Genomic DNA, 27,786 nt, shown 5'->3' with positions numbered 1-27,786 from the left:
CTTCTAGGTTGTTTTTGGAGGTATTTTTAGTTTACGCAGATGGATCGCACACAGTATGAGACATACACATACGTGTGTGACCCCCCCCCCCCCCCCCCTCATCTGAGGGCTCAAAGGGAACTTATCTCAACGCAAATAAAGGTTTTGTTACTTTGCAACAAAAACACATAAGTAGAGGGAAAAGTAGTCAAATAACTATTTAAATTAAATAGTATTGAATAAGTATTTAGTAAAGATAAGGACTCAGTGGTGATCTGAAATGATCAGAAATGATAAATAATGTTAATAACTTTGTCTATTTATTGTCTGTGTTGATCAAACCTGGTTTCATTAGAAGAACTATTGTCAACATGTGTATTCAAGCATGTTTGTACATATTATTAATGTTCCATGTGTGCATTTGGACTGAGATGTGGCCGTGTGTGCGATGCGACAGCAGACCTGGGACCAGCTAGTGTCGCACGGCCTTCACGGTACCGTGTCATTCCTGAAGGGGGCGACTTGTATCTTAACTGAATATGAATTGTTAATGCATTGCGAAATGTTGATATTTTGAAATTTGCCGTACGCACGTTCGGAGCGATGTATGTTTCCAGAAGCTCAGTCAACTAAATCCAAACCACTGGGTTTTATTGTGCTGATTGTTGGCACAGCGGACCCCCACAAAACAGGTCATCCTCCAGCTTTCTTCGTCAGTTCCTGCATCCAACGAATGTGGCAAAATCAATCTTTTGCGACATTGCGCACTGTGGGGCGCGCACGGATGAAAGTGTGCTCTGACTTTTGAGAATGGCTGAAATGTAAGAGAAGCATCTATTTTCGTAGACCTCTGGTCGGGAGCTTTTCCTGCAACGTGCGGCTTCCCTTTGACTCCCTTTGATCTTTTTCTGGAATCACATATAATGGTTGTGGCCGACTTTGAAATCTGGAAAGCCACTTGCTGCGTCTCGTTGCAGAGCTCCTTTGCACGGTTCTCACTGGCACATTCAGGCTGCTGTTTTGCTCGTACTGGATGCTTTTGATGAGATACAGCTCTAAGAACCCCTGTACCCTGACTATTCAGTTATGCAGAGGTGCCAGATGTCTTTCATTGTGCCAGCAGACTATTGTATTATTAATCGGTATAGGAATAGCTTGACATTTTGGGAAATACGATTGTTTGCTTGCTTTCTAAGAGTTGGATGGACACACACAGCGCAAGTCAAAAGTTTGGACACACAATTCAATTGAATTCTTTTCTTCTGTATTTCAAAACAGGGCCGCTGCTTGGAGGCTGTTAGCGCTTAGCTTAGCCGTGAAGATTGGACACCGGGGGGGGACACATCTAGTGGTGTGACATCACGCAGGAATTCGTGCGCGAGGATTGGGTGAAATGAAACCTGCACTGCATCACGGTGTAAGTGGACCACAGAGTGACACGTTCCCCATTTACTCTACGTGTCCACCGATGTTACTCGGTTTGGTTTGACTGCTGTTGCGTTAATAATGTGTACGGACTGAATCGGCAAAGGTTGATTGCGACCTTACTTCATACACATACTCTAATCTATTTTTATCTTCTGCCAGAGTGCATTATTTGGACTTAAATAACCCCATTAATGCTCTGTAACAGAACTATTCATCAACCAGCGGTGCAATTTATGCTTTTCACTAAATATTTAAAAATTAAATATATTATTTGTGCACTAAGTTTTGTTAGTAGGTGCTTCTTCTTCTTCTTCTTAATGTGTTTTTTCCCAGTCATCAATTATTTTGAATTACCAGTACAGCGTGTGATGAAACAGACTGGGACGAAAGCTCAAACTTAAGGCATGTGAGGATATAATGGAAAATTAAATTAGAGGAGATTACATCTTTCATGTGGTAAATTATCACGTTATATAAAATATATGTTATTTAAAATAGTTAATTAGATTATTATTCTCCATATAAAAAGAAAGGTTATTTTCTTCTGACTATTAGCATTTCTTCGTGAATATAGTTTTGAGTTCCTCTGTTAATCTACTACATCACCATTTTAAAGCAAATGATCTCTTACTATGAATGTGCATTTCTATCACTAATGTGCTGTGGGAAAAAGTGAATTCATGTTTGTTTTTTTCATTTAACATTTGAAATGTACCGTTATGAAGTCATTATCATTTCTTTGAGTGAGACGTGCCAAATGTTACAATAAAAAAAACCGAAAAGTCCCCAAAAAACAACATTCCCATCGGCCTGTGCTTCACTTTCCTGCTTGCACATTTGTCACATTACACCTGCTAAGCATCAGCACATTAGCTCCGTCATTGGGAACATATTAGCACGCTGACATTAGCATTTGGCTGCAAAAGCGGCTGTGCTGAATTACGGCCTCGCAGAGCTGCTGGTGTGAGTCTTGTTATTAAATTAAATCTGGGGAGAGTTTAGTCACTTACCAGCAGAGTCCTTTCTGTCGCTGCAATTCAAAATGTTTAAGGCAGACAAGTTAGGTCAGTTCTATTTTCAGTGACGTGGGAATACGCGTCTCAGCTCACGCTGAACCTAGAATGCAATTTCCACACCTTCATTATCCAACGCAATGAGTTCAGGAAGCTCTCATGGCCCATAAATCTGTCACTACATGCGGTTATGCTGCCTCACTTCACCTGGTTGAGGAAGGTAATTCGGCAATGTAATCAAACTCTTTATCAAAGGACATCTTCTGCCTTTCTTGTTTGGAGGACTCTCCTCCGTAATTATCAGTATTTTCTTAGTGTGATGCACTTAGTTTGTGACTCACATGAGAACATGTTTCTCCCTGCACAGAAGTTACACCATAAGCATTTATCACAATGACGCACAAAGCAGCAGTAGTACACAGCGTCCAACATGAGAGTTTATAACTGAACAAAGCGTCTGTTAGGGCCGACTCGGGGGAAGAAAGAAGACGCTGACTGCTGATATTTCAGTTTGTTTAAACCTTTTTGCTCACAGCGAAACCACGTTCAGTTGGGTTTGCGGGACGTCGGCGGTCGGGGATTGTGGAGAAAAAAAAAAGAAAACAGTTTTGACATCACGGCCTCTCGTTGTGTGACGCCTCGCTGCTGCGGTGAGACGGCAGATTTCTCTACATCCGGGTTCGACCTGGTAGTCGTAGGAGAGGACAAGCCAAAGACACCCAATGCCGGCACGAAGGAGAGAGCGCCCCCCCCCTCTCGCCATCGTGCACATGGCTAGCGTCTTAAAATAGCCACCCGGGGCTTTTCAATTACACAGGCCAAGAAGGGGTCCAATCACAAAACCAGTGTGTTTACCTCCTCCTCCTCCTCTAAATCTCCCCTGGCTTCTTTTGATCGAGGGGGCAGAAGGCGGCCCGGGACGCTGGCACAGAAGGGGAAAAGGGCCAGCGTAAAAGGGCCAGGGGAGGGGCAGGGGGTTGGGGGGGCAACGGAAGTAGGGTCACGGTCAGGTGCAGCAGAGGTTTGACCCCGTCGACGGTCCATCCTTTCAACAAGTCAGTCGACGCCTCGTCTGATTAAGATAGTTAATTGACTTTCGATGGAATAATGGTTATATGGGAAAGGACATTTTGCACCGCTTCGGAGGCCTTTTCGCTAAGCTCTCGACGCCGTGCGACATGTAAACATGGGAGTGATAAGGATCTTACCCCGCCCCGTCGCATTCAATGTCACATAACAAGAAAGGGATCGTTCAGCTGCACAAAGGGGACTCCCTCGGCGTCACCGTGGATTCAACGTGTAGAATCTCCCCTCCGAGAGACGACGTCTGCGCGGGAGGCCGCGGCCGTGGTGTAAAACCAGCGGAACGTCTCTCCTCTCAATAAATCGCACGTTGCCGTTCATGAGGCACTGAACAAGCGCTATAAAAACCGACGCTCATGGCGTTTATGTCCTGGGGGCTTATTGTTTACTGCTGCCGTCAAGGAGCCGGTCGTCCTCAGCGTGTAAACACATGTTTTTTTTTTATCTGCACACATCATCAGTGCATAACGTTTGTTTTTATGTCTCCACTTTCGCTCTCCCGTCTCCTATTTTCTCATTTCTCCAACCAGAAAACAAGCTTCATAGTAGCTTTTATCCGTTGAAGAAAAGCAACATTAGGAAGTTGTCAAATACGCACCTCTGAGACACGACGGTGTCACATTAAAAAAACAAATATACATAATATAATATATATAATAGATGCTTTTGAATTCAGGACTTAGACATAAATCATTGAAGCTCATTTAAGGATACATTTGATTTTTTTTTTTTGTTGTTGATCTTTAATTCAGCAGGTCAACCTCAGCATAAACAGCCCCGTATGATCTTTTTCTGCCGGCTGGATGCTCAGGGGATTATGTTTTTTAACGAGCCTCTCCTCATAGGAGGTAGATCATCCCTAATCAATATTTCAACGCATATATTAACATTATCCAAATTGATTAAGCGCCTTTGCATCCTTAAATGTTGTTTATCAAAGGAAAGGTCACTTAATGTGTACTCGGGCTTTCCAACAGAGCGCCTTCCTGAGGAGCCCATCGGACGACACGGTGTAACATCGATCGAGTGGCTTAGCTCGGGTCTATCAGCGCTAATGATTCATGAGCAAATGTGTACGCATCTCTTCAGGGAAACAAAGAAAACACCAGCGCGCGTGTGTGTGTACAAAAAAAAGAAAAAAAAGTAACTGAAGGACGAGTGAAACCATCACAACTGCCGCATGCAAATGAAGGATAACGGCAACGGAGAGCCGTAGAATTCTCGCTGAGAAGTGGATGAGTCAGAGTTCACCCCGAGTGACCCCTGCAGCTGCGCGTTAATCCGCTGCTCTGCCAGCGCTGGGTTCCACTTCTCTTTTTAGACATCATTTTCCTTTTCTGTTTTGGTTTCCATCCTGGGCCACCGAGGGCCTCTGCACACGCAGAGCCTTCGTTCCCCTCGTCGATACTCGACGAGGTGATGTGAGGTTCTGAATTGTTGTTGTGGTGTTTTCGTGCGTGTGGTCTCCAGGAGGACGAGCGACGGTTTCCGCAGCGTGACGGCAGACACGAGACCAGCTGCACGGAGCAGGAATTCGTTTTGGATGCACTGATAGTAGAAGTATGCTTGTCTTGGCCGCGGGGGAACACGACATTTGCAGCCAAACAACGAACACAAAAAGTTCTCGCCCTTTTCTTTTCTGCGACTGACGCAAGTTCGCTCGCAAAGTCCGAGTGACTCCACTTGATACAACATCTGATTCGATTTGAGAACAGAGGATTGAATTATTAATGCCGGCGGGGGACGGCGTTTTTTAACGAACACATAGTGGTGTGATTCCTCTCTAATGCTCCATTTGGCACAGAGGGGGAGGAGGTGAGATGATGTTACGGGGTGAAACACAACCATTAGAGACCACGGAGGGGTTGTTTAAAAACGTATCGGGGCACTTTTCAGTCACTCTGCCTCCATGTGAACATGACGATGTGGGTGGTGGGATGAATTAGGCGTGAATGCATGCGCCGATTTGTTGCTAATCTAAGGCGTAGGAAACGTTACTATGGCCCCTTTGTCCTCGAATCAAAAACGTCGCCTTGGTTCACCCTTGTCAGGGAATCCCCATCTCGAAAAACGTCTTAGATGTAGAAGATTAAGCCAAGCGAAGGAGCATATGTTGGAGAATTCCCACCGGCTGAACAGAATTGCCGTTGACGCAAAGAAAAAAGAAAAAGAAAGCCCTCCAGCTGGAGATCCGTGGCCCGAGGACTGAGGACGCTCATGGCGCTGATGACCCGGACTCACTGAAGTGACACCAGAACATAAACAGCCATGAAGCTTTTCAGGTTTCTCATCCCCTCCTGTTGGCAGTAAATCAGCTCTCAGCGTAGAGGCCTTTGTTATAGCTGGTGAAATGTGTTATCTTACTGAAAGCATGCGGCCTATAAAAGGTAAGTTATTGACATTGTTATACATATTTGCGAAGAAAGAGAAAACTGTCGCCATTATATTGCTCATTCTGGCTTTACATTACAAACACTCCCCGTCTTTCACAAACGAGCCTCATTCATGGATCTAATGTCTTCGGAGTTCCTGCCTGAAAGCGTAAATCCGCCGGCTGTGAGACAAAGCCATGGGATGCCCCCCTTTCTCCCCCCTTCCTCCCCCCTTTCTGCCTCTCTCCGATATGCAACCATTCATGACCCAAACACCATCTCCATGGCGACACACACACACTGCATGTACACCAACCTCCAAAGGCGTGTTTACCTTTTTTTTTTTTTTTTTTTTTCACCTGACGGGCCTTTTGAACGGTTGAACGACAACGTCAGCACATGAAAGGGGTTTCCCTCGTTCACGGCCTCCGGTTGCCCGGGCAACATTCCTCAGTCGACAAACACCGGCCCCGGAGTGGAGCCTGCATACCAGAGGGAAGTCCAAGAACACTCTCCCGGCGTGTTGTTATTGTTGTTGCTATAGTAGTGGCCGGAAGCCAGCGAGTGCGTACAGGTGAGAGCAGGTACGCCCGGTGGGCCAGCCTCTGCCCGTTACCTTCCACCGATAAAAATAGAACGGCGCTTTTGTGTTTCGGGCGAGGGCACACCTGAAAGACGTGGGGCTCTCCCAGTCACAGAAGATTACACCATGATTGTGTTGAGTGTTGTTTGGGAGTTTGTGATTAGAAACGGAAACATTAAATGAAACAGAGAGACAAACTCGTTAATGAATCATTTGCTGGGTGAGCGATACAATAGAAAGACTTTTCCGACCCTTTAATAAGTGTGTGTTCATGGTACAGTGTGATTGTGTGTGTGCGCACATGGTCACAAGGGAGGCGTGAGGCTTGCAGTCGTTCAGTGCAAACATAAACCAGGGCCATCTGCATGCCTGGATCCCCTCCAACAGCAACACCACCGCACACACACACACACACACACTTTACATGATATCATGAATTGGGTGTCAGCGGTTGCAGCACCTCATCTTTCGACGTAAATGTACACATCTGGGGGCCGAGGCAGATGTTCTGCGTTTTGTGACGGCCCGGAGGAGTTTTCCGGCGACAATTTATTCCTCAAATGTCAGAGATGCTGAACAATTAACATGGTGAATGTGATTGTTACGGGTTTGAACCGAACAACAGCTCCTGCAGCGTCTCAAGCTGTTTCACATCGCGCAGATTGTGCGTGCGACACGTGTCACCGTAGGTGCCGGTGTCACTGTTGCCGGGTAGTGTTGAGAGAAGCGTGTTGTTGTTGTGAAACAGTGACTGATGCCGTGCAGCAACGCGCAAAAGTGAAAATGCCTCTTTCCCTGCAAGAGATTTGTCTTGGAAACCACAGACATGTGGCACGGGACCACGCGGGCCTTTCTCGGGATGCCGATCCCGCGGGGAAAGGCGTGCGTGCGTATGTGTGCCTTTGTGTGCGCGGGTGTAGAGCCAAAGATGCTTAAAGAAGTTTCGTTTGGTTTTGTAACTCTAAGTGGAACCGAGTGTCTTTGTCGAAATCAAAATACTCACAATGAACATCTGATGAGCGCAATGTCATGTTACAGTTTGCGAGGGGGGGCCTCTCGGAGCCGCTTGGCAGCCAGAAGGAAAACTCCAGGTGCGGGTAATTCATTTGGTCCACACACACACACACACACACACACACACACGCTGAAAGCCGATAGAAACTTCACATGCTTTAGATTTCACAAATGTCAAAATATTGTTCAAGTGTTCATCCCCCTCACAGCGACTTGAACTTGATATCTCCTTCTTCCATCTTCCCTTTTTCTTTTGTCTTCGGTCGTTTTTAATGGGAATGTTTCTGAGGAAGACATCCTTAACTAATTAAGTCTTAGGTTATCTTCTTGATCCACCAAACGGGACAAATGAGATCCCAGCTGTGTGCGCTGTACATTCAGGCATCCCTCAAGCCGGTCCCGACTCCCCGACTTCCCTTTGAACCCGTCGCAGCGGACTGAGAGAAGAAAAAAAACATTTGACTTGTCACCACAATGTGCTGCGTCCTCAGCGTTTAATATATGGATTATTAATCACAGAGCAGCCAAACTGTGCAGGAGTCTTTTGAACTGAGGCACAGACGGGTAAATAAAGCCACTTCATGACAAAAGCTTATTTGGAGCAAAGTTGTCTTCTTTTCCTCTCAATCAAAGTTTAAAAAAGAAAGTTGTTATTCGTTTATGTGAAACTGAACAGAAAGATTTTCTCATGCTGGAAAAAAAAGAGTATAATATATCTACTTTAGGTGATTTAAATTCTGACATGCAAAGACAAATAATGAGTATTTATTTCCTTATTTCTTCACCAAAGTGTCTCATGATGGAGCCAATTACTCCAAGAAAGCTGAACTATCATCCTGGTGGTTAGAGATATCGTGTGTATTCATGCAATGGTTACTGAGACATTTCAGTCTGGATTAAAGTGATTAAAAACTGGTGTCACAAAGTACTTTTCGTGTTCAGAGTGGTGGAACGCGTCCGACGGCGAGTGAAAGTTATCTGGGAAATCTGACCTTCAGCGGTGGCTGTTTTTCCAGGTGGGTTTCAGATGAGTCACCGGGACGTTTTGCAGGTTCTTCTAGTTTCTGCTGTTTGGGTTTCAGCACTTTCTAAACTTCTACCAGCATGAGTGCCACACATCTGTTTCCAACCCTGAAGCGCTCTTATCAGATGTACGATGGAATTTCTCACCCAGGAAGGACTGAACTTAGCACATTATCATAAATCCCACCAGCCTCTCGCTCCTCATCCAGCTGTTACCTGGACACGAAGAGGGTGTTTTTTTGTGAGGCCGACCATCAGTGAGCATCACACGTCTGACGCCTTCCTCCAATGTAGCATTGAAGCATTGATCGAACGTTTTAAGAAAAGAACGTAAGAATAGGAGTGAGGCCCTCGGGGGAAAGATTTGGTGTTGTGTGAGTCAAAAGGTCGGAGAAGAACCTGGTTGCAAACTGGCAGATTTCCACCACTTCAGTGATCATCATCTGATTCTTCTTCTTCTTCTTCTTTTCCTCCTCCGCTGCTTCGCCTTGGTTGGATATGGCTGGATAAGGCTGGATATGTCATGCTGTACTTGTTTTAGTATCTTTTGGCGCCACCTAGAGACCATTTCTCTGTGTAGGCAAACCGTTTACATTACCATGTTTCCAGGAAAGCAACGCACGGGGAAATAAATGTCTCCATATCTCCATTTGACCTCAGTGGGGAAAGTCGGAGCCATTAAATCACAAGCATCCTACAACCTACACAGCCAGTGCACACAGGGCTTCTCCTGGGAATGTTAAAGTTGCTAAAGCGATACCATCTGGATCATAGAGTGAAAACAGGGAAAAAATCAAGTCGAGGAAATTGCATCTGTATTGGTTTGAATTACAAGCTGGGCTTTAGCATCTGTACAAAGTCTATCCGCTGACCAATAGTTGAGAGAAGGAAGAACTGCAACTCTTTGTAACACAGCACCACCTTAAAAAAGGTGCCTAAGCATGTTTGAATGTAACAGAGGGCTACAAATGAAACGCATCAGTCGTTCCTCTCATGGCGATCGAGACTGCAAACTTCTCTGCCTTTGAGTTTTGAAGAGCACGTGGGCGGTTTCAGATGATCCCCTTTTCACGCGTTGCTGCACCCACTTCCGGATCCATCGTGTACCAACGGCCGAGGATTAGCTGAGGAGTGACTAACCAACAGTCATCTCAAAACGTGGATGACGCCGGGATGGACGGGGGGCCGCCAAAGGGACAACAGGAAGAAAACAAAAAAGCTTCAAATGCCTCATCCTAAACACAGAGAACGGTACTTGAGTTGTGTGTTTAGATGCTCGCCCGGGTTTCAGGGATCATCCCGCTGATATTATCACAGTTGTTTTAGTGTGGCTCACAATTTGCACGACGGAGGCCTTGGCAACAACAAAAAAAAGTGTGTTTCTGAGCAGCTGTTTGACTTTTGTTTCTTCGCGGCATTCCAGGTCACCTCGAGATTTCATCACCCGGATGTTTGTGTCGATTCAGTTATTCGCCAACGACGAGGACGATCGTCCGCCTTTCTGCGTCTGAGAGATCGATGGCTTTTAATATCTGTGGTTTCCCCCCCTCGCACAGTTCAGTGGGTTCGAGCAGCTGTAACTCACACCACACAGTAGGTGGCACTAAGATACTGAGAATAAACTCATAATAAACCACTTCAACACCTACAATTCTCCATGAATAACAATAGAATACATTCAAATCGCAGCTTGGTGCAACACGCCCGTAATGGCGTCTTTGGCGTGATTAGTAGCCGCCGACATTTGACACAATGGCTAAAGCGTCTCTTTGCGAGTCTCCGATGGGGCCGCGTTCAGTTCAGAAGGTTTCACCACTGAAATGTGCAAACCGCACGAAACGAAATGAGGGCCGAGCTTTCTTCAGAGCAACAGGCTGAACATTCTGAGTTCCCTCTAAATGAATTATTTTGAGATTAAATACATATGACTCATATTGTGTTCTCCGTCTCAATGGTGAGTCATTGACGGTTGTCATTGAGAGAGAGAGAGAGAGAGAGAAGAGTGAGTCAGCTTCTGCTGTGCGCTTCCCTTTTCCCCTTTTGAATAAAACCGATGGAGAACTTTCAATAATTTGAACTTTTTTCAAGCGGCCTTGTTGCGTCTAACCAGCAGCAGGTTGTTATTGATTGCTGCTTATGGAAATAAATTGCCTCCACACGGCACACCTCTCTCCGAGCTGTGCAGTGGACATGAAGCGCTTTCATCTACTACTCTGACCATTTCTTCAATGATTGTTAAGGTACCCAACAAATCATTTTTTGTATCATCAAGATGATTTATGGGGCTGTGGCATGCCGGCGAAAATGAGCCGACCTCAACGATCTGTAGCCCAGCCGACAGTGAGACAAATTACACTGCTTTTTATTGCTATCCCTTCCCCGCACGACCCAGAAATATACACCAGTGTGTTAGAAATAGCACTCATCCCTGCAATACATATATATAAGAATGACCATTTTTTTAAAACTAAAACGTGCAACAGCTCCATAAATTGAAGGACTAAATGTATTACATTTTAAAAATGGCTACATATTGAGTCCGTAGGACACCAGGTAAGCAAAAGGTGAAAAAAGCTAAATCTAATGGATGGACAGTGGAAATGGACAGCTAGAGGTAATGACTACATGACTGAAATAGAAAAATGTAGCTAAATGGTTCGCTGAAAGTATTCCTTAACGATTAAGCCCGCTCCCCGGCATGTGATTGACAGCGCAGTGAGGACTCGGCCCCCGTGAGCCTGTGAGCACTTGGACACATGACAGGCTTTTTTGTTTTCGTATGAATCAGACGCATTACATTAGACAGCAGCGACAAAGTGTTCAGATGTCAAAACACGGTTAGATAAGCACCGTTTTCCATGTAATTCTGTCACCCGTCTGTGTAACTGATTGGTGCTTTTCGCTCAATCAGACAACTCTCCGTCTGACTGAATAAAACCCTGAATCAACTTCAGTGGGTTAAAGGTCATATTATGATGGTTAAGAGATACGATATCTTTAATGAAGTTGATATTTGATTGTGGTGTTGTAGCCAACCTAAAAATGGAATTTAAATGATGAATTCAAATGGACTCAACAATTTAGGTCACTGGTACGTGCACCTTTTTGTGCCGGTGTAGGGGAGGAACACAGGCCGGTTTACATCAAATTAACAATCAGTCACATGATCGGATTTAGTTTCCACCTGCTTTGAGCATGCGTCACTTGCCATTGCTCGCACGGCCGTCCGGTCCAATGGCCGCACATCGTATGATGGATAACAGCAATGATGACGTTCCATGGCGTGCATAAGCTTTACCCGGAATATGGCAATAATAAAAGAAAAATGGTCGGTAAATATAGGCCGCTATGACATTTGCAGTGCGTAAATCATCACCACGAGGTGGAAGATGATTCACAGGCAGGAAACATAGCAGCCGACTTTGGGAGGCACCGGGGCTCTGAGTAGACAGGATGGAGCTACTAGGGAGATACAGGATGGCGGTGGCCATCTGGGTTGACCACAACAATAATTTTCTGTTGTGCCACATCACTTTGAGTGCACAGCCTTTTTAATGCACACCCAATAGGTTCCACAGAAGTGTTAGTGTTTGCCTCAACGATGCATCAGCTGGACGTGGCGTTAGCTTAGCCACTTAGCATGCAGAAAAATGAACCAACTGACACGATCAACCCTAAAGCCATAAAAGTTCTCACTTTGATTACAGCCTTTGAAAATGATGCAAGTCCATTACTGCATTAGTTGATTGATGATTGTTTAGTCTTATCAAAAAGTAAAGAGTTGTGAAATAATAGTAAACAAACTTGTATGTTTTTAATGCACTTCCAACGTTAATCACCTTACAAATAAACTACACGAACAGTGTTCACCACTACTGTGATTGAATTTCCATAAATGTTTGCCCAGATGGTTCGATTTACAAAACACGCAAATGAGAATCAATTATCCCCAAATACACATGAACACATGAACTGACACAGGAAGTCAGATTAGTGGAAATAAGACATGGATGAACAAGAACAAAAGTTCACCATAAAAAATCACCTGACTCATGTTATCCTATTAAGCAAACTAAGCACAGCTTCAGCATCATGTCAATTTACATGGTTCCCTAACGATGTATTAAAGGTTGATCAATTATTTGCCAATGCTGAACCAAAAGTGATTAAAAAAACTACAGTATAGGAAAAATCTCCATGTATCAATTATTTGGTGATGAACAACAGTTGTTGAGTTATATAGCACCTCCGTCTCATAAAGCCCCCTTTAAAAATGGCTTATACGAGTTATGTAACACTTAATAAATAATGTACCAACTGAGCTGTTGCTAGGTTTCGAAAAAACTCAACTTAACTTTAAATAATCACCAACTTATTTAAACTTAAACTGCCTGCTTGGTTATCAAAATCAATGACTTATCAGCTTTTATAACTGCAGCCTTGAATGTCTACGCTTTATAATCTAATTATAAGCCATCTAGAAGAATACAAAAATACAGATGTTTCTAACCTGCTAATTAATGCTCAAGGGTTTTTCACATTGTTGGATGTTATAACTGTGTAAGGTATTCATAAGGCTCATTGTCATAAATCCACCACATCCATTGCAACTTATAAACCCTTCCTTGAAAAGTCCATCTGTCCATCTGAAGCGTTTGTCGTTGTTTCTTAAATAAAAAAAGAAAGAAAACTACAATAAAAACGGTCTAATTATTCCGACCCAATTCCAACATGACCCTCTAATGCGGGCATGACGGTGCCCCGTGCGCGTGATCATTACACTGTCACTAATTAGTGGTTTGATGCGATCGGCCAGCCGACGGTTCCAAGAGGCGGCTGCGCCCACGCGCTGTGGGCAGCCCACGTGCACAAGGAGCCATACGTAATCCGGGCGCGCGCGTGTGCGTGAGCGTGTGTGTGAGAGAGAGAGAGAGAGAGAGAGAGAGAGAGAGAGAGAGAGAGAGAGAGAGAGAGAGAGAGAGCATCTCTTCTCTCGCATCAGCATCACGGGGACTCATCGCTCTCTTTCTCCATCACCGACGCGTCTGTTAAACCTGTGGAGCGTCTGTCTGTTAAGAAGACACGCGCGCGCACGCACACACACACACACACACGCACGCACACTGTTTGAGAGTGTGGTTGTAGTTCGGAGAGAATAAACTGGTTTTACTGCCCTTTGGGGGAATCTCCGGCTCGCCGCGTTTGAAGGAAGTTAAAGCGAACAGGTGCGTGGACCGCAGCTCATTTTATTTATTCTTCTCCGCCATTATATTTATATATTATATTGATGTATATATATTTTTTAAACATCATCCATTTCCTTGTCGGCTTAAAATACAACATTGTCTTTAAAAAAAAAAAACCGTGAACCATGAATAGTAAATCCATTCATGGTTCCACGGTCGGGGCTTGAAACCGGTTACAGGTGGGACTTGTTTCAGCATTCACACGGGCAGAAGGAGAGAGAGAGAGAGAGATAGAGAGACACCCAGAGAGAGAGAGAGGGGGAGGCACAGAAAGTAGGGCGGTGGCATCGTTGGTGTGTATTGTCACGCGCTGCGATCCGGATCGTTCTGCTCCTGATTCCTTGTGGTTTTCCTCTCGACGTCCCCGCAGCAGCTGCCAGCCGAGCGGCCATGGACGCGTTCAAGAAGGGTTTCTCCAAAGCCAGGGACGGGGTCGCGGCGGTGGCGGAGAAAACCAAGCAGGGAGTGACCGGAGCAGCCGAGATGACGAAAGACGGGGTCATGTTTGTCGGTGAGTGTATGTTTTAAGCCGTAATGAGTGAGTGCATTTATTTATTTATCATCTGTGCATCTGTTTTCTTCTCTTTTTTTGTGGTACTAATTGAGATTCACGTGGCATCCTTTCAGGTAACAAAACAAAGGATGGAGTCACAACAGGTAGGAAGCATTTTTTAAATGCATTTCTCATGTTGGTGTAAACATAAAAGAAAACGAACAATAGTCCTTTCATTGGACACAATCCGTAAACTGAGCTGCATGTTGGACACAATAGATCTTCGAACGACACAAAAGAAGAACACTGATCCTCAGGTGGTCAGTGAGATGGATTGTAACTGTAGGTGTCATATTTCACCGTCTTATTGAACATAACCCCCCCCCCCCCCCCACGGCCGGGCCCCTGCTATTTCTCACACATAACAAGCAGAGGAGCCGACACAGGCACCCAGGGAAACGGCTGTGTTGTTGAGTAAAGTGAGTTATTTAAGATGTGTGGTTGTACAGAATGTCCGAGGCACAAAGTTGGGGGCCATTTCTTTTCATCTCAGTGATCGGATAATCCTCATATAGGATTCCTCATAGCAAAGTGCAGCTCAATTGATTATTGTGTGAATACATTTCTCCATTACATTACATTTTTGTTCTTATTTCCCCCCATAAAACAAAGCTATTTTCTTGTGACCCCAATACGATCGGCATCACGGACCCTCAATTCAGCAGCTTTCAAATCACACACGTCAAGAGACTACCTCGGCGCCTCACTGAGTAAAGAGAATATCGGTACAATCAGCCGCACTGAAGTGCAACACCTCACCTGACACAACAAGGCAGCGCTCAGACAGTGAAAGGTGGGGTAAAACTGGCTGGAGTCTATGAAAGGAAAGTGCCTGCAGGCAATTATCACGGGGGGGGGTTTACAGGTCACAGAAGGACGCGGTCCTAAGCAGCTGTGTAGGCCTCAAAGCACGACTCCAGGTAGAGGGACGCACACCTGATGCTGAGACCCGATGCTTGGATTTGCGTTTGTTAGATTGCACACGTTAAAACAAGCGTACACTGTGCTGGTTTTTCTATGTGCCAATCCTCACAGACTGGCACCGAGCCTCCATTCCACACACGCCCTCCTCAAACGGCCTTCTTCGTTTTTTTTTTTTTTTTTACTTCCCTACAGCCGTGTCTGGCGTGTCACAGGTGGGTGGAGCCATGGTTACCGGGGTGACCGCCGTGGCCCACAAAACGGTGGAAGGGGCCGGCAACATGGTCGTCGCCACTGGGTTGGTCAAGAAGGATCCGGCCAAACAAGTGAGGGGAGACGCTTTTTCATCTAAGCTTTGACTGAGAATTTGGGGTATTGAATAGTTCTGCAGCCTGGCGCTGTGGTTCAGAGAATATCTTTAATAGAGATTAAGCCTCGGGGCGGCAAATGTCCAAAAGCACTTTTTATTGAGCTAGAAAGAATGTAAAGAAATATACAAGGAATAAGGTAATTATTATATTTTCCTGAAACAATTAGGACATTTAAATTCTACTTGTCTGACCACACGTGCAGGAGGCTGATATACTGATATACTGATATACGCGTCTCTCCGCCATCACTCTTCACCTCGTCCCCCTTACCTTCTGCCGTTTGTCACCACTCCTCATATCTGCTGCCTGTCTCGTGAGACACGGTTCCCCCCTTTGTCCTCCTCATCCTCGTCCCTCCCTTTCCTCTCCTTCGCTGAGGGAAGTCAGTATTTCTAAGATATCTTTAGAGGTTCGTCAGACCTCAAGGACGAGAAACACCGAATGTGTCAAATATCAAATTGTCCCTTTTCCTCGACACCATCTCAAACCGACTCACCCAAAGGAGCAGATGGCCTTCACGTTTACGCCCTCCGTCTTTTTCTCTACACTCAACCAAACATTGTTCTTCTTCAAACCATCGCATCGCCCTGTGGTGTGTTTGGCCATTATTAAGGTGTTCAAATGGGACGTTATTATGAGAGAACGTTTCAAATTTGCCCGTAATTACCCGTGTTTTTCATAACACGGCTGTAAGTAGCAGGAGACGATAAGCCAATCACACACGTCCCTGGGCCACGCCGACCTCATGTTGAAAGGTTTGTTGTGATGCAACCTCCCCTCAATTAGCACAATTTAGACACCAAAAGGGAGCAGCACACACACACACACACGCACACAAACGTCTTCAGCTTGGCTTCAATTGGGTGTGATCTGTGAAAAGTACCAGACGATAAAGACCAAAGAAGGTTTTTTTTTATAGCCGACACCTGTACATGCGGATCTTTTAATGAAGCAATTATTTTCCCACCACCGGCGCCATCCTTCATCGCAGACCTTTGCAGCATTTGATTTTATTATCAAAAGATGCGCGTGGTTTGTTCCACAGACATCTCACCGAATCCCTTCATCCATCCCGGTCCGGGGTCGCGTTATTTAAGGCAGCCCCCCCCCCCTCACCCTCTCCCAGGAGTGAGAACAGCCACATTACGAGGATGACAAACCGGCAGACGACACAGACAACCAGATGGTCAAACAGACACGCGGTGCGCGTGACTGGTGGAGACGTGGTGGGAACGACGGGTAAACACACAGATTAAAAAGGGGGGAGAAAGAAAATCCCGCCGACAGATTGACATGCAGACGGCAGCAGATCGTCTGCCATTAAACGCCATTAATATTGATTTGATTAAAACATTGATGGCAGGTTGAGAGAGCACATCAAAGATCGTCTCCTGTGGGTCTGACGCGCACGCACCTACGCGCGCACACACACACAGAGAAAGGTGGTGATGCTGAGTCCGATTAATCTCGTCCTCCAGTCGTTTCTGCAGCTCATCAGCTGCCGGTGACTCATATCAGGAGACAGAGAGACAGGAGAGAGACAACGAGACGCAGCCTGCCAGGTGCAGCGTTTGAGGACCCGAGGATGAGACACGGCAAGAAAAATGGTCCAAGACAAAAAAGCACGTCTCATTGCATGCATCTTTTCAGCGACATGCAATAACAGAGGCCCTCGGAGGCCCTTTCTGCGTTGGTACAAAGCAGAACGGCGGCCGGGTGTTAGCTTGATTCATCCGTGTGAGCAGAAACATATTAAAAAGTTTGATTTTTGTCCTGAAAATTGAAAGAATCTAAAACTTTTGGCCAAAATTTGATCCGACCACGGTAAAAACACACGTCGCGGTCCACTGGCAGTCCAGCTGCGTGCCTGTAAACGTGAGCACACGCGTCTCCAGCTAGGCTGTGCGACCAGATGGAGGCGTGATGGGTGGTGTTAGATGCAACAGCGGGGGTTCGAAGGTGCAGTATGTGGTTGAAGGTCATGTGAGCGAGCGCCACGCACGTGCACAAACACGTGCACGTCGGCGCCCCGTGACCGCTCCCCATTAAGGAAGGTCAGCTCAATGCCACGGTGTCATGGCGTCCCCTCGGCTGGACAGGAGAGACGTCACACACACACACACACACACACACACACACACACACACACACACCCTCAGCTCCCCTCCTTCATTACCCGCCGTCTCACTCCAAAGGACCGCTGGTCATAATAATCATCATGAAACGAGCGCGAGCGCCTTTTATTAATGAATAAAGAGGAATTCTGTGTGTTGTTTACCTTCCAACTTGTGATTTATAATAGCGCTTGAATTGTCACGTGATGAATTGTTTTCTCTGAATGTATCGTGTTCAGATTCCGTTATTGTCTTTTCCCAGAGTGATGAGGCCTCGGCAGTACAGGACATGGCGGAGTCACCGGTTGATACGGACCCTGCTGATGCGATGGAGGTAAGTCTCCTCCTGCAAGAGTCTATGTCTAATACGAATCTGCATTTAAACATGAAAGAAGCAGCCGTTAATTGATGGGAGACTCTTAAAACCCTGGTGCAACACAAGGGACCTGTTCACACGACACCCATTTTTCACTTGTAACAAGACTAATGTAATCTGTGTGTCCAAAACACACACAGTGAGAGCCTCGGAAACAACTATTAAAACCATTTAATGCATTTGAATATCAGGCGTTACAGCATAAAGCGTGCGTTCTGTCACATCAGTAGAATGTGAAAACCACGGACAAAGACACATCACCGCGGCTGTTCCAACGCCACCTCGTCGGGTTGTGCGATCATCGCGTTGTACTCACCCTCCCATCCTTCCTCCTCCCTCAGGACGACGCCGACGACAACTGATCGGAGACGACGATTGACCACGGAAACATTCCACGGGGCTCCGCCCGAGTCCCGCCGTGCCTCGTTTGGCCCTTTGTGGAGTCTGTGCCCAACATGTGTGTGCGTGTGTTGTTTTGTATGTCTGTATGCGGGTAAATGTTGTAGAGAAAGAGATGTCGTGCATGTGTGTGTGTGCCTTTTACACATCGGTGCTTAGTGACCGGCTGTAATTACAGTGAGTACACGTCTCAGTGTGTGTGTGTGTGTGTGTCTACATGTATGTTGTCCCCACCTGTGTGGCTTTATCAATTGCTCAAACATTTAAATGTCAAACTTCAAGCACCTAAGTGTCTCAATATTAATGAACAATTAACGTGATGTTTGAAATGAAGCTTAATGATATTCTCTATTTTTATGTGCGTGTGTGTGTGTGTGTGTGTGTCTGTGCTGTCACTGTATTTTGCGGTGAACTACAAAGTGCTATTTGTGCATTCATATTGTATGTTTTAATTTATCACCGCTGTGAAAAATACATTGCATACTGAAGGGACTTTTGGAAACCAAGAGCATGAATCGACTTGGGAGTTGTGTTGAATAAAAGTCAGTGAGAAAAAGGGTTTGTAGTTTTTGTTTGTTCATTCATTCAACAACAATTGAGCCAATGACCGTAACCGTTTTAAGGATTCTTAAGTTTGGTAATTGCATTGCATTGCTTCTTTTGACAGCTCATACATTTACTCATCTGCATTACAACTCTTCATGACTGGTTCACATTATTATCACGATGGCAATAAACCAGCTGGACAGTAAAAACATGGTCGGAAAGCAGAGAACCGAAAGATGCTTCATTTATTTCTCTGCCAGGACATTAAAGTGGTAAAAAGAGAGACAATGCAAACAGAGCATTAAACTGCTGCGTTTACTGACACTTCCAACAACAGCATCCAACTTCCAATCAAACGCCTTATTCATACTTGACAGATATTCGTCAAACAACATAAAATGCGCGCCGTGACAAAGGAGTTGAATTCGTCCCATCTCGCCGTTAAAAACCACAAAGTACAAAACGGTTCCCATTTCCACAGCTGTCAGCCTCGAACGGGCCGTTTTTTCCCACATCTGGATGGGAGGCGGCAACATGACGAGGGAACCGACGACTGAGGGAAACGCGGTGAAGGTCCCGTGCTTCACTTACTCTTCATCCTCTTCAGGGCCTTCCACTCCCCCTCCTGAGTGGCCAAGCTGCCAAACAGCTCCCTCACTTTCCTCTTTCTCTCGGAATCTCTGAAATACACAACGCGGCACACGTTAAAAAGGCGTCCACTTCCACGGAAACAAGTGGGGAGCCCTCGTGGACGCTGTGCTCATCCGTACCTGTCCATGACCTCGGTGAGCTTCTCCCTGGCCAGGAAGCGCGTGTCCTTTCGGATCTCCCTCAGGGCGCCCTTGAACTCCTTCTTGTACTTGTGCTTCAGTCGCTCCTTCTCCCGCTCCTCTCTGTTGCAGCCGCGCTTCTTTCCGTAGTCCAACCTGGCAAACATAAGAAGCAAAAAGGCCCCGTTGGGAGGATGAGCATTCTTTATCCGTTGGTTTCCACGCGGGGAGATTCCTTTTCAGTTTTGTGTCTTACACTTCAACAATCTTGGGTGTGAGCAGCTTCAAGGGAATCGGCTTCTTCTTCTCCAAAACCAGCCGACAGCGCGTCACGGCCGCGCCGCCGATGCTCTCCAGAATCTCACCGCGGAGCTCCTGCCGCGGAAACAACAAACATTATTACACATTTCCAGGGGAAACCGACACGTTAAAGACGAAGAGCGGGGAGACCTCGGGCGCATCAAAGCGTCTCCGTCAACCAACCTGCAAGAGCTCCGGTAACGTCTGGGCCGAGAGGTGCTCGGAGAGCAGCGTTCTGATTGGCCGAAAGATGCAGGTGAAGGACGGCAGGTCTTTGTAGAGCAGACAGCATCGCTTCACCAGGTCCAGGCAGGTGGACACACACGTCAACCTGCAGGGAGACGGAGAGTCACATCTCACCACGTGCGCCTCAGTCAGGAGCCTCGGAGCCGCACAGCTAATCTAGTTATCGAAGCACACTTCAGGAAGTGCACACAGGCTCTGGCCATCACTACCCAGATGCTGCACCCCGGCCCCCCCTACAGGAATTCAGTGACTGGACTGGTTGCGCACAGCTGCTGTGTGTGTGTGTGTTTGTGTCACTGGGAGGCCTGAAGGAAGGCAGGAATTAGAATATGACTCAGCGCCGAGGTGTGAGGAGCAGGAGTCATTCAGAACAACTGCTGTTGTCAATAGGAAACATTGGATGAATAACAGGGGCCGGATGCTTCATCATTTATGGGATTGTATAATCCTTGAAAGTGGTTTTAGATCTCTCTCACTCAATAGGTTCCATTGCTTTGACAAATAGTCAATCAATTTTAAATCAAATAAATTATCTCCTACACAACCGCGCTTGAGTTTGGGTCGGACTGGTTTGTTTCAAGTATTCATTTCAGTCGAGTACAAATAAAAGAATATTCTCACGCCCCCCCCCCTCGTGCACGACAATGGGCCGCTGAAGCCTGTTTACCAGCTTTGCTTCTTGCCCACACACCAGCTGCTGTGTGAAACCACGGCGACGGCGACTCGTCAGAAACACGAGAGCGGACGAATCGTCTCCGAGCCGCGCGGCCCGGACAGGTAAGCACCGCGTCTCACACACAGACGGAAGACCCCGGTCACGGACTAAAATGGATCCATGAAATGTTGCGACACGACCGTTTAAGAGTTTTGTTGGGCTTCAGATTCCGGTGCAAACGGAAAGCGAGAAGCAGCGAGAAGACAACGCGTTCTCTCACACTATAATCGCTCCCTCCCTCCCTCGGCTCTCTCCTGTTATTACACAGTACAATCGGAGAGGCCAATTAAGGCATTCTGAGATCCGTTGCCTCCGAATGCCACGTCTCCGGGGGTCATCTGTTTATGCAGACGGGGTAACAAAGCAACGCCGGGGGAGGGCTTTGACGTTAATTTAGAAATCCTTTTTGGAAACGTAACAATTCCTCCTCTGGTTTAACTTAAAAAGGGACAAATGCACAACGCTAAATCAGAAGGGAAGCGGCGGATCGACTGTTAGCGGACATACGGTCACTGCTATTGTCTAATATAACAAAATTAACCAGACCTCTGAATGGCACAGGGAACAAAAAACAACAGTCAGTTGCAAGCCTGGATGTTATTGCTAAAATAAATTCAACAAAATGAAATAAACGGGGGGGGTTTTGTGGGGGAGAAAAAAATACTTTATTCCTCTGTGGATTTTTCTACTTTACACACACTATCTTGTGATTAGTTAGTTAGTGTTGATTAATAGTAATCAAGGCTCTGGAGAAATATGCAGATGGCCATCACATCAATTTAATAATGATTCAGTGTTCCTACCTAGTTTATTCAGTATAATAACTGAATAAAACTGACATGTTGTGGCTTTACTGACAGACATTAGTGGTATTGATTCATCTCATCCTACTCATCCTCCTAAAGTTAACAAGTTCACAGCTCCAGTGCGTCTGAGGTACAGAGAGACGCGATGTTACCATGACGATTCAAACTCAAAAGCACGGCCACTTGACTCCCCTCCTACCTGTGGTGATCTCTGTCCCGCTCGCTTCGGAGTTCCAGGTGTCGAGTCGCAGACAGCGGAAGGCTTTTCTTGGTCCAGCTCTCGCAGGACTCAGAGTCCGACAACACGAGCAGATCGCTGCACTTCCCCGTTGGCCTAAAGGGCGGCACCACCGTGTAGCCTGCAACACAAAGTCAAAGGCTTGCTGAGCCGCGAGACGAATGCCGGCATCCAGACGGAAGAAATGCACGCCAGAGTTGTGGGAGAGAGTCGATGAGGGCGAGCGCGCGCGCGGGCTACCGAGGGAGGTCTTGTCCTTTACGGCCAGATGCAGCGTCCCAGCCAGGAAGTTGATGAGCTCCGGCAGGAAGCGCTTCGAGAAGGTGACGTACTCCACTCCCAGGCAGCACAGCACCAAACCCGACGTCACGTCCTGCAGCGATCTCACCGGGCACTAAGCGTGGAAAGACGGCGTTAAGTGCTGAAAATCAAGCAACCCGTTATCCAGATTCACTTAAAAGAACATGACAGTATGGATGGATAAAGTATTTTATTATCCAAAAGAAATGGACGACTGATTTCGACGACGCAGGCGGTGAACAAACGGACGACTGTGCGCACCTTGGTGAGCGCCTGGCTGATGTAAAGCAGCGCCGGAGTTGTGACGGGGTGTCTGAAATCTGAGGTGGGAAACAGCAGCCCTGTCACCTTCAGGTAGACGAGCTAAAAGACAACAACAAAAAACACAAAACCACACTGGAGCAAGTTGGTAGTAGAGAGAGGAGAGAAGGATCCCTTGATCGAGAGGACAGAATGGATGTTTACAGCAAATAATCCATACCATGTCCAGCGCTGGGAAAGGAACATGCCCTTTGACCTCAAGCACCTCCTCCATGGTATGACCAGCGTCTTCGAAGATGCTCTGCATGGCCTTACAGGCTGCTTCTGGAAACATCTGACACATGCTGTACAACTCTCTACAGGCGAGAGAGAGATGGAGAGAAGAAAAACGCTGGGATGATCAGTTCCGTTTGTTTTAAGGACTAAATATCTTAATCTTTGAGGAGTTAAAACTATCTGAACTCACGGTATGAGCTTATCTACGGCGACGAGTTCAGGTGGACTCCTGGTGGCCAGTTCTCCGATGTACTCCAACAAAAAGCCAAACATTTTCTGAGAAAGTAACAAGAACACATTCAGGAATCAGGAAACAGTTATTACCAAAATATGTCATACATACAAGGAATTTGACTTGGCGGTTGGTGCATGACAGTAGACAGTGTAACAATAGACCACAAGACAGCAGTGCACAAGTAATAAAATAAAATAAAATGAAATTCTAATGCTATGGATTAGTAGAATAAGGCTATGGGTTAGTATAAAATAAGATAATAAAGTTAAAAAAAATATTAAGGATATATATATACAAGATATATATTAAAAAATAAAGTGCACTAGCGAACAAATGACAAAGTGACGAGTGACGACAGTGGCTGTGGCTAAAACCTGGATACAGAGACACAGTGTGCAGCCTGCTCTGGATTTTACCTGCAGTTTGAGCTTATTGCCCACAGCCAAACTGGCGTGGTTGCTTTTCTGAGTCCTGGCCACAATGAGGCGCTGGTTTTCAGGGGTGTGGCCTTGGAGCAGATCCTTCAGGTCACTGTAGCTCTCTGGAGCTAAGAGAAGAAGAAGAAAACGGGAGAATGATGACGATACTCATCCGAGTAAAAATAAACACCAAAAGAAAGCTATGAAGCAAAAGCTACTCTGTGTGTTCCGAGCATAGTTTTTGCACATGTGCAGTGTAGTCACCAGTAAATGTGTACGGGAGCTCTGCTTTAGCCGCTTCCTGCTGGGCCTTTATCTCCTCTTTGCTCAGACTCGGTTGGGCACTGGTCTCTTTTCTCTCCTCGTCGTCGCTTTCTTGCTCGGACTCCAGGTCAGAGTGACCATCTTCTTCTTCATCGCTGGCCTCCTGCTCCCCCTCCTCCTCCTCCTCCTCCCCCTCCTCATCTGCATTATCATCTTCCTCCTCCTCCTCCTCCTCCCCCGCATCTCCATCCTCCACCTCTCCACTGTGTCCCTCTTCTTCATCATCCTCTTCAGTCTTATCTTTGTCAGCCTCCTCTTCGATGTTCCATTTGCCATCCTGGAGAAATGGAAATTTAACACATTCGGTATTAACAAAGAACCCTTTAGTTCTTTCACACACAGACCGCTTGTCTCCGCTTGTCTCCCACCTGATAAGACAGGGTCTTCTCGTCATCCTTATCCAGGATGAAGCCGTCGTGGAGGTCATCAGCAGAGATGTGGCTTTGACTCTGTGAACTCTCCTCCACTTCTTCCCCCATCATCCTCCTCAGGCGGTCGGACTAGAAGGAAAAAAGAGCAACAACAGGTTTGCCAAGTATGCGACGACGACGAAAAGCTGTTAGCGTCGGGATCAGAGGGTGATCAACCATACCTCTAGTTTCTGCAGCTTCTCCCTCTCCTCCCGGGCGAGCTCCTCCGGGGTTTTCAACTTCTCCGAGGGCTGAGCCTTCATGTCAAAGACCAACTCTCTGACCATCATGTCATACTGTTCCAGCTGCAACGCACAGAGGGAGAGAGAACAAAGAAACGGATGAATGAAAGCCGATAAGTGGAGGAAAAGCATTTCTGGAGGTGGCCGTGACCCTACCTTGGGCTTCTCCTCCTCGGCACGGTCGCACTTGGGCGTCTTTTTCACCAGCAGAGCCTGGATGCTTTTCCACTCCTGGTCCAGCTTCTCAGTCAGCTCTTGAGACTCCTCTTTCCGCACCTGTCGCTCCCGCTAAAAAAGTAAAAAAATATTAAAGAAAACTCATCTGGACCTCAAACAAATCTTCACACAAGTCCCTTTTCATTTATTTGTATTTTGTCAGACGGCTGCATTTAGCTGAAGTTACTCTAACAGGAGTGAATGGTGTATTTGTTAGGGACTATTTTCAGCCGTGGTAGAGAATTAAGTGTGTTTAACTCAAATTAAGATCTAGTGGCCGGTGCAGTAAGCGGTGTAGAGTGCAGAGTGGCTCATTGGAGTGTTGTTGGCATACATCCATAGATACAGTGCTGCTGCCTCACCTTCTCCTGCTTGGACTTCTGGATGAGCTCGTCAATGAGCTCCTGTCTGGACTTGGCTCGGTGGGTTTCTTCCCCATCCTGCTGCCCCCCTGTTTTCTTTCTGAGGAGACCTCCTCCTCCAAAGTGGGAGGCGGTCAGCTCAGCTGGATGAGAAAAAAGAGAAATGTTGTCACTGTTATGTATCAAATCTATATCTAGGTGTCAAAAACCCAGCGGGGGCTGGAAATGAACCCAACGCAGTGATGGGCGTTACGCTCAGACTAGATCAAGTTGTTTTTTTTAAAGCCTTTTGTGCCCAATTAACAGGTTCAATATTTAACCTTCTGTTTGTTTGGTGTTCCGGACGTCAGCAAAACTCACCTGATAAAAGACCTTTCTCTTCAGACTCATCATCGCTGTCCACAGCGTCATTGAATTTCTCCATCTCCGCCAGCGACTGGCCGTAATGAGTCAGCTCCTCGTCCTCGTTCAAGTTGTACAGGTCCTTCTTATCGTGGACGCGCTTAATAATAAAGCAAAGTTTGGCCCGGGAGTTTAAAAGACATTAGTGAAATTACTTGCTAAAAATGTTAAGTCACCAATGAGTCATTCAGAGGGCCAAAGCGCCAGACGTCAGTCAAAGGGTCAAATGAGTCCTTAGGCAGTGATATCGCCGAGTCTTTTGAAAGGTGACCGGCACGATAGAGCCGGCTGTGTCCGGTCCACAAATCGTTACAGCTGCACTGACCTGTCTCTCCAACGCGAACCTCTTCAGGATTTTGTCTTCAGGTGCCATCTGGGTGTCGTACTCCCCGAAGCGTTTGTCGATGAATTTGCTGGATCTGCCTTTCTGTTTGTATTCCTTCAGGAGGGTTTCTTTTCTCTACGGATCAATAAATGGGGAATTTCATTTCAAGAGTTATGGCATTTCAAGAGTTATGGCAGCAATGTATTAAATGAACTGCTTCATATATTTAATGCAGTAAGTGTATGAATACTTCTTTTATCCTCATTTGAGTTCTGTTCACAGTACTCTATGTCCTCACAAAGCTCTCGGGCTCTCCTGCAGAGAATCCCTCTGTCAGCATGATACTGAGATCACAGCACAGATTGTGCTGGAGATGATGAGCTGTGACCCATGGTTGTAGAATACAGTGTCACTGTACTGTAGAGTTCTCATATATCTTATATTCATTCATTTCTCTTTGTAACTTTGATTTGCCACTACAGGGATAATAATCACAGCAGCTCATGTGCATATTTCTTCTGGCTGTGTGATGAGTGACGGAGAAGTCATTGGGGAAAGTAACCTCTTACTTACCTTATTGTTGGCTTTGGATCGAGACACCCCGGGCAGACCCACATCGTGCTTGCTTTTTCTCCCCAAAACATCAAATTTCTTCCTGTTGATTTTCACCTCGAAGGGGTTGTTTTTGATTTCGAAGGAGGTCTTGGCTTTGCGGACCTTGTCGGCGACGCTCCTCTTCTTCTTGGGAACCTTCCCCATCTGGAACAGATGTGCGAGGACTGATTGAGTGGAAACCTCTGACATCACAGACTCACCTGAGCACCTCCATCCGTGACGCACCCAGCGAGTCTTATTCATACACTTGTTAAACTCTTAATTTCATACACGTCGCCGATCAAACGGAAACTGAGTAACGCGGCATTTGGGACGCGCGATGTTATCGTAGTGACGTCAAACACGTCCCTCCCGCATCAGCTACGCTAGCTAACGTTAACACTTGCTAACTGTTGGCGCGTTTATTGTTTTTAGCGTAACATTACACGGTGGTCCTCGCATATACTAATGGGAGCAAAGGTGTGGGGACGAAAACCGAGGAATATATGGCAGAAGCGTTGCAGCTAAAGTTAGCTAGATTAGCTTCACCACAGTTCGCAAATAAAGTGGCGTTACGCCGCGCGGACGGAGTTCACCTTTAAGCCGAGTGGAGGACTCGAGTTATTGAAGCCCGGCGGAAGAAAACATCCGGCAATGCGGCTCTGCCACCGCTGAATGTATTAAATAACACTCGTATCACTTTACTATCCACGTTGCTTCGCTTGGCTTAGGTTTTTCCAGCGTGCACAAGCCGGAGGTGAAAGTTCAAAACAAAGGCAGAAAAGAGGAGCTACTTCCGGTATGAGTTTACGCTGCAGCGCCCCCTGTCGTCTAAACAAGTTCCTCCTTCAAAATAAAGGCGCATGGGGACTACAGAGCAGTCTACACATACAGTAAATGAGAATTATTCGTTTGAATGTCTTATCTATTTTTTTTGGAATAGTATCCGTAGGAGGTGTCGTGTCACGATGGATTGAGATTTAATTTGTCATGCACAGAGAATTAGTCCCACCGACTTTGTTGAACACACTTCAAAGAAATATCTCACAACCACTAGATTGGTTGACCTGACATTTCTAGAATTTAACCAAAAGTCCTTAAAGAGAACATATGCCAAAATCCTAATCCTAATTATTACTATTACAAATGTTACGGGAACTTTGAAGAGAACCGTTACTGAGCTGTACTATGGTGATCATACAATATCTACGCAAACTCGGGCCAACTTCACAAACAATTCAGCTTGTCAATGTGGTTTAAGCAGGTCCTATCTTTTCAAAGTATGTTACTATTTCACAAAACATGATTGTTATTAACTGAAATG

At 46.2% G+C, this 27,786-nt stretch overlaps 2 protein-coding genes across 4 annotated transcripts; one reads left to right on the top strand and one right to left on the bottom strand.

Moving 5' to 3' along the window:
* Nucleotides 1–13,446: 13,446 nt before the first annotated feature.
* Nucleotides 13,447–19,031, top strand: LOC120832354 (gamma-synuclein). Of its 3 annotated transcripts, none has more exons than XM_040198582.2 (6): nucleotides 13,447–13,720; nucleotides 14,115–14,252; nucleotides 14,369–14,398; nucleotides 15,411–15,541; nucleotides 17,963–18,034; nucleotides 18,418–19,031. In XM_040198582.2, exons 2-6 carry the CDS (start codon nucleotides 14,132–14,134, stop codon nucleotides 18,436–18,438), a joined length of 375 nt encoding a protein of 124 aa, XP_040054516.1. In that variant the 5' UTR covers nucleotides 13,447–13,720; nucleotides 14,115–14,131; the 3' UTR covers nucleotides 18,439–19,031. The 3 variants fall into 3 exon arrangements, with proteins under 3 accessions (XP_040054516.1, XP_040054515.1, XP_077944261.1); XM_040198581.2 differs by having other exon boundaries at nucleotides 13,449–13,720; nucleotides 14,112–14,252; XM_078088135.1 differs by lacking the exon at nucleotides 13,447–13,720 and having other exon boundaries at nucleotides 13,919–14,252.
* A 3-nt stretch (nucleotides 19,032–19,034) lies between these two features.
* On the bottom strand, nucleotides 19,035–27,252 carry nop14 (NOP14 nucleolar protein homolog (yeast)). The gene is made up of 19 exons (XM_040198579.2): nucleotides 27,059–27,252; nucleotides 26,442–26,627; nucleotides 25,869–26,003; nucleotides 25,502–25,643; nucleotides 25,142–25,284; nucleotides 24,720–24,851; nucleotides 24,504–24,626; nucleotides 24,280–24,411; nucleotides 23,852–24,188; nucleotides 23,585–23,715; nucleotides 23,124–23,209; nucleotides 22,878–23,013; nucleotides 22,658–22,759; nucleotides 22,337–22,490; nucleotides 22,058–22,217; nucleotides 20,275–20,422; nucleotides 20,048–20,166; nucleotides 19,792–19,947; nucleotides 19,035–19,701 (listed from the first exon to the last, which is right to left on the bottom strand). Exons 2-19 carry the CDS (start codon nucleotides 26,625–26,627, stop codon nucleotides 19,605–19,607), a joined length of 2,619 nt encoding a protein of 872 aa, XP_040054513.2. The 5' UTR covers nucleotides 27,059–27,252; the 3' UTR covers nucleotides 19,035–19,604.
* Nucleotides 27,253–27,786: the final 534 nt, after the last annotated feature.

This window comes from Gasterosteus aculeatus, chromosome 14 (assembly GCF_964276395.1).
Source record: "Gasterosteus aculeatus chromosome 14, fGasAcu3.hap1.1, whole genome shotgun sequence".
Taxonomy (NCBI): Eukaryota; Metazoa; Chordata; class Actinopteri; order Perciformes; family Gasterosteidae; genus Gasterosteus; species Gasterosteus aculeatus.
The sequence above is the reverse complement of the archived record's forward strand: the minus strand, read 5'-3'. Positions and strand labels throughout refer to the sequence as shown.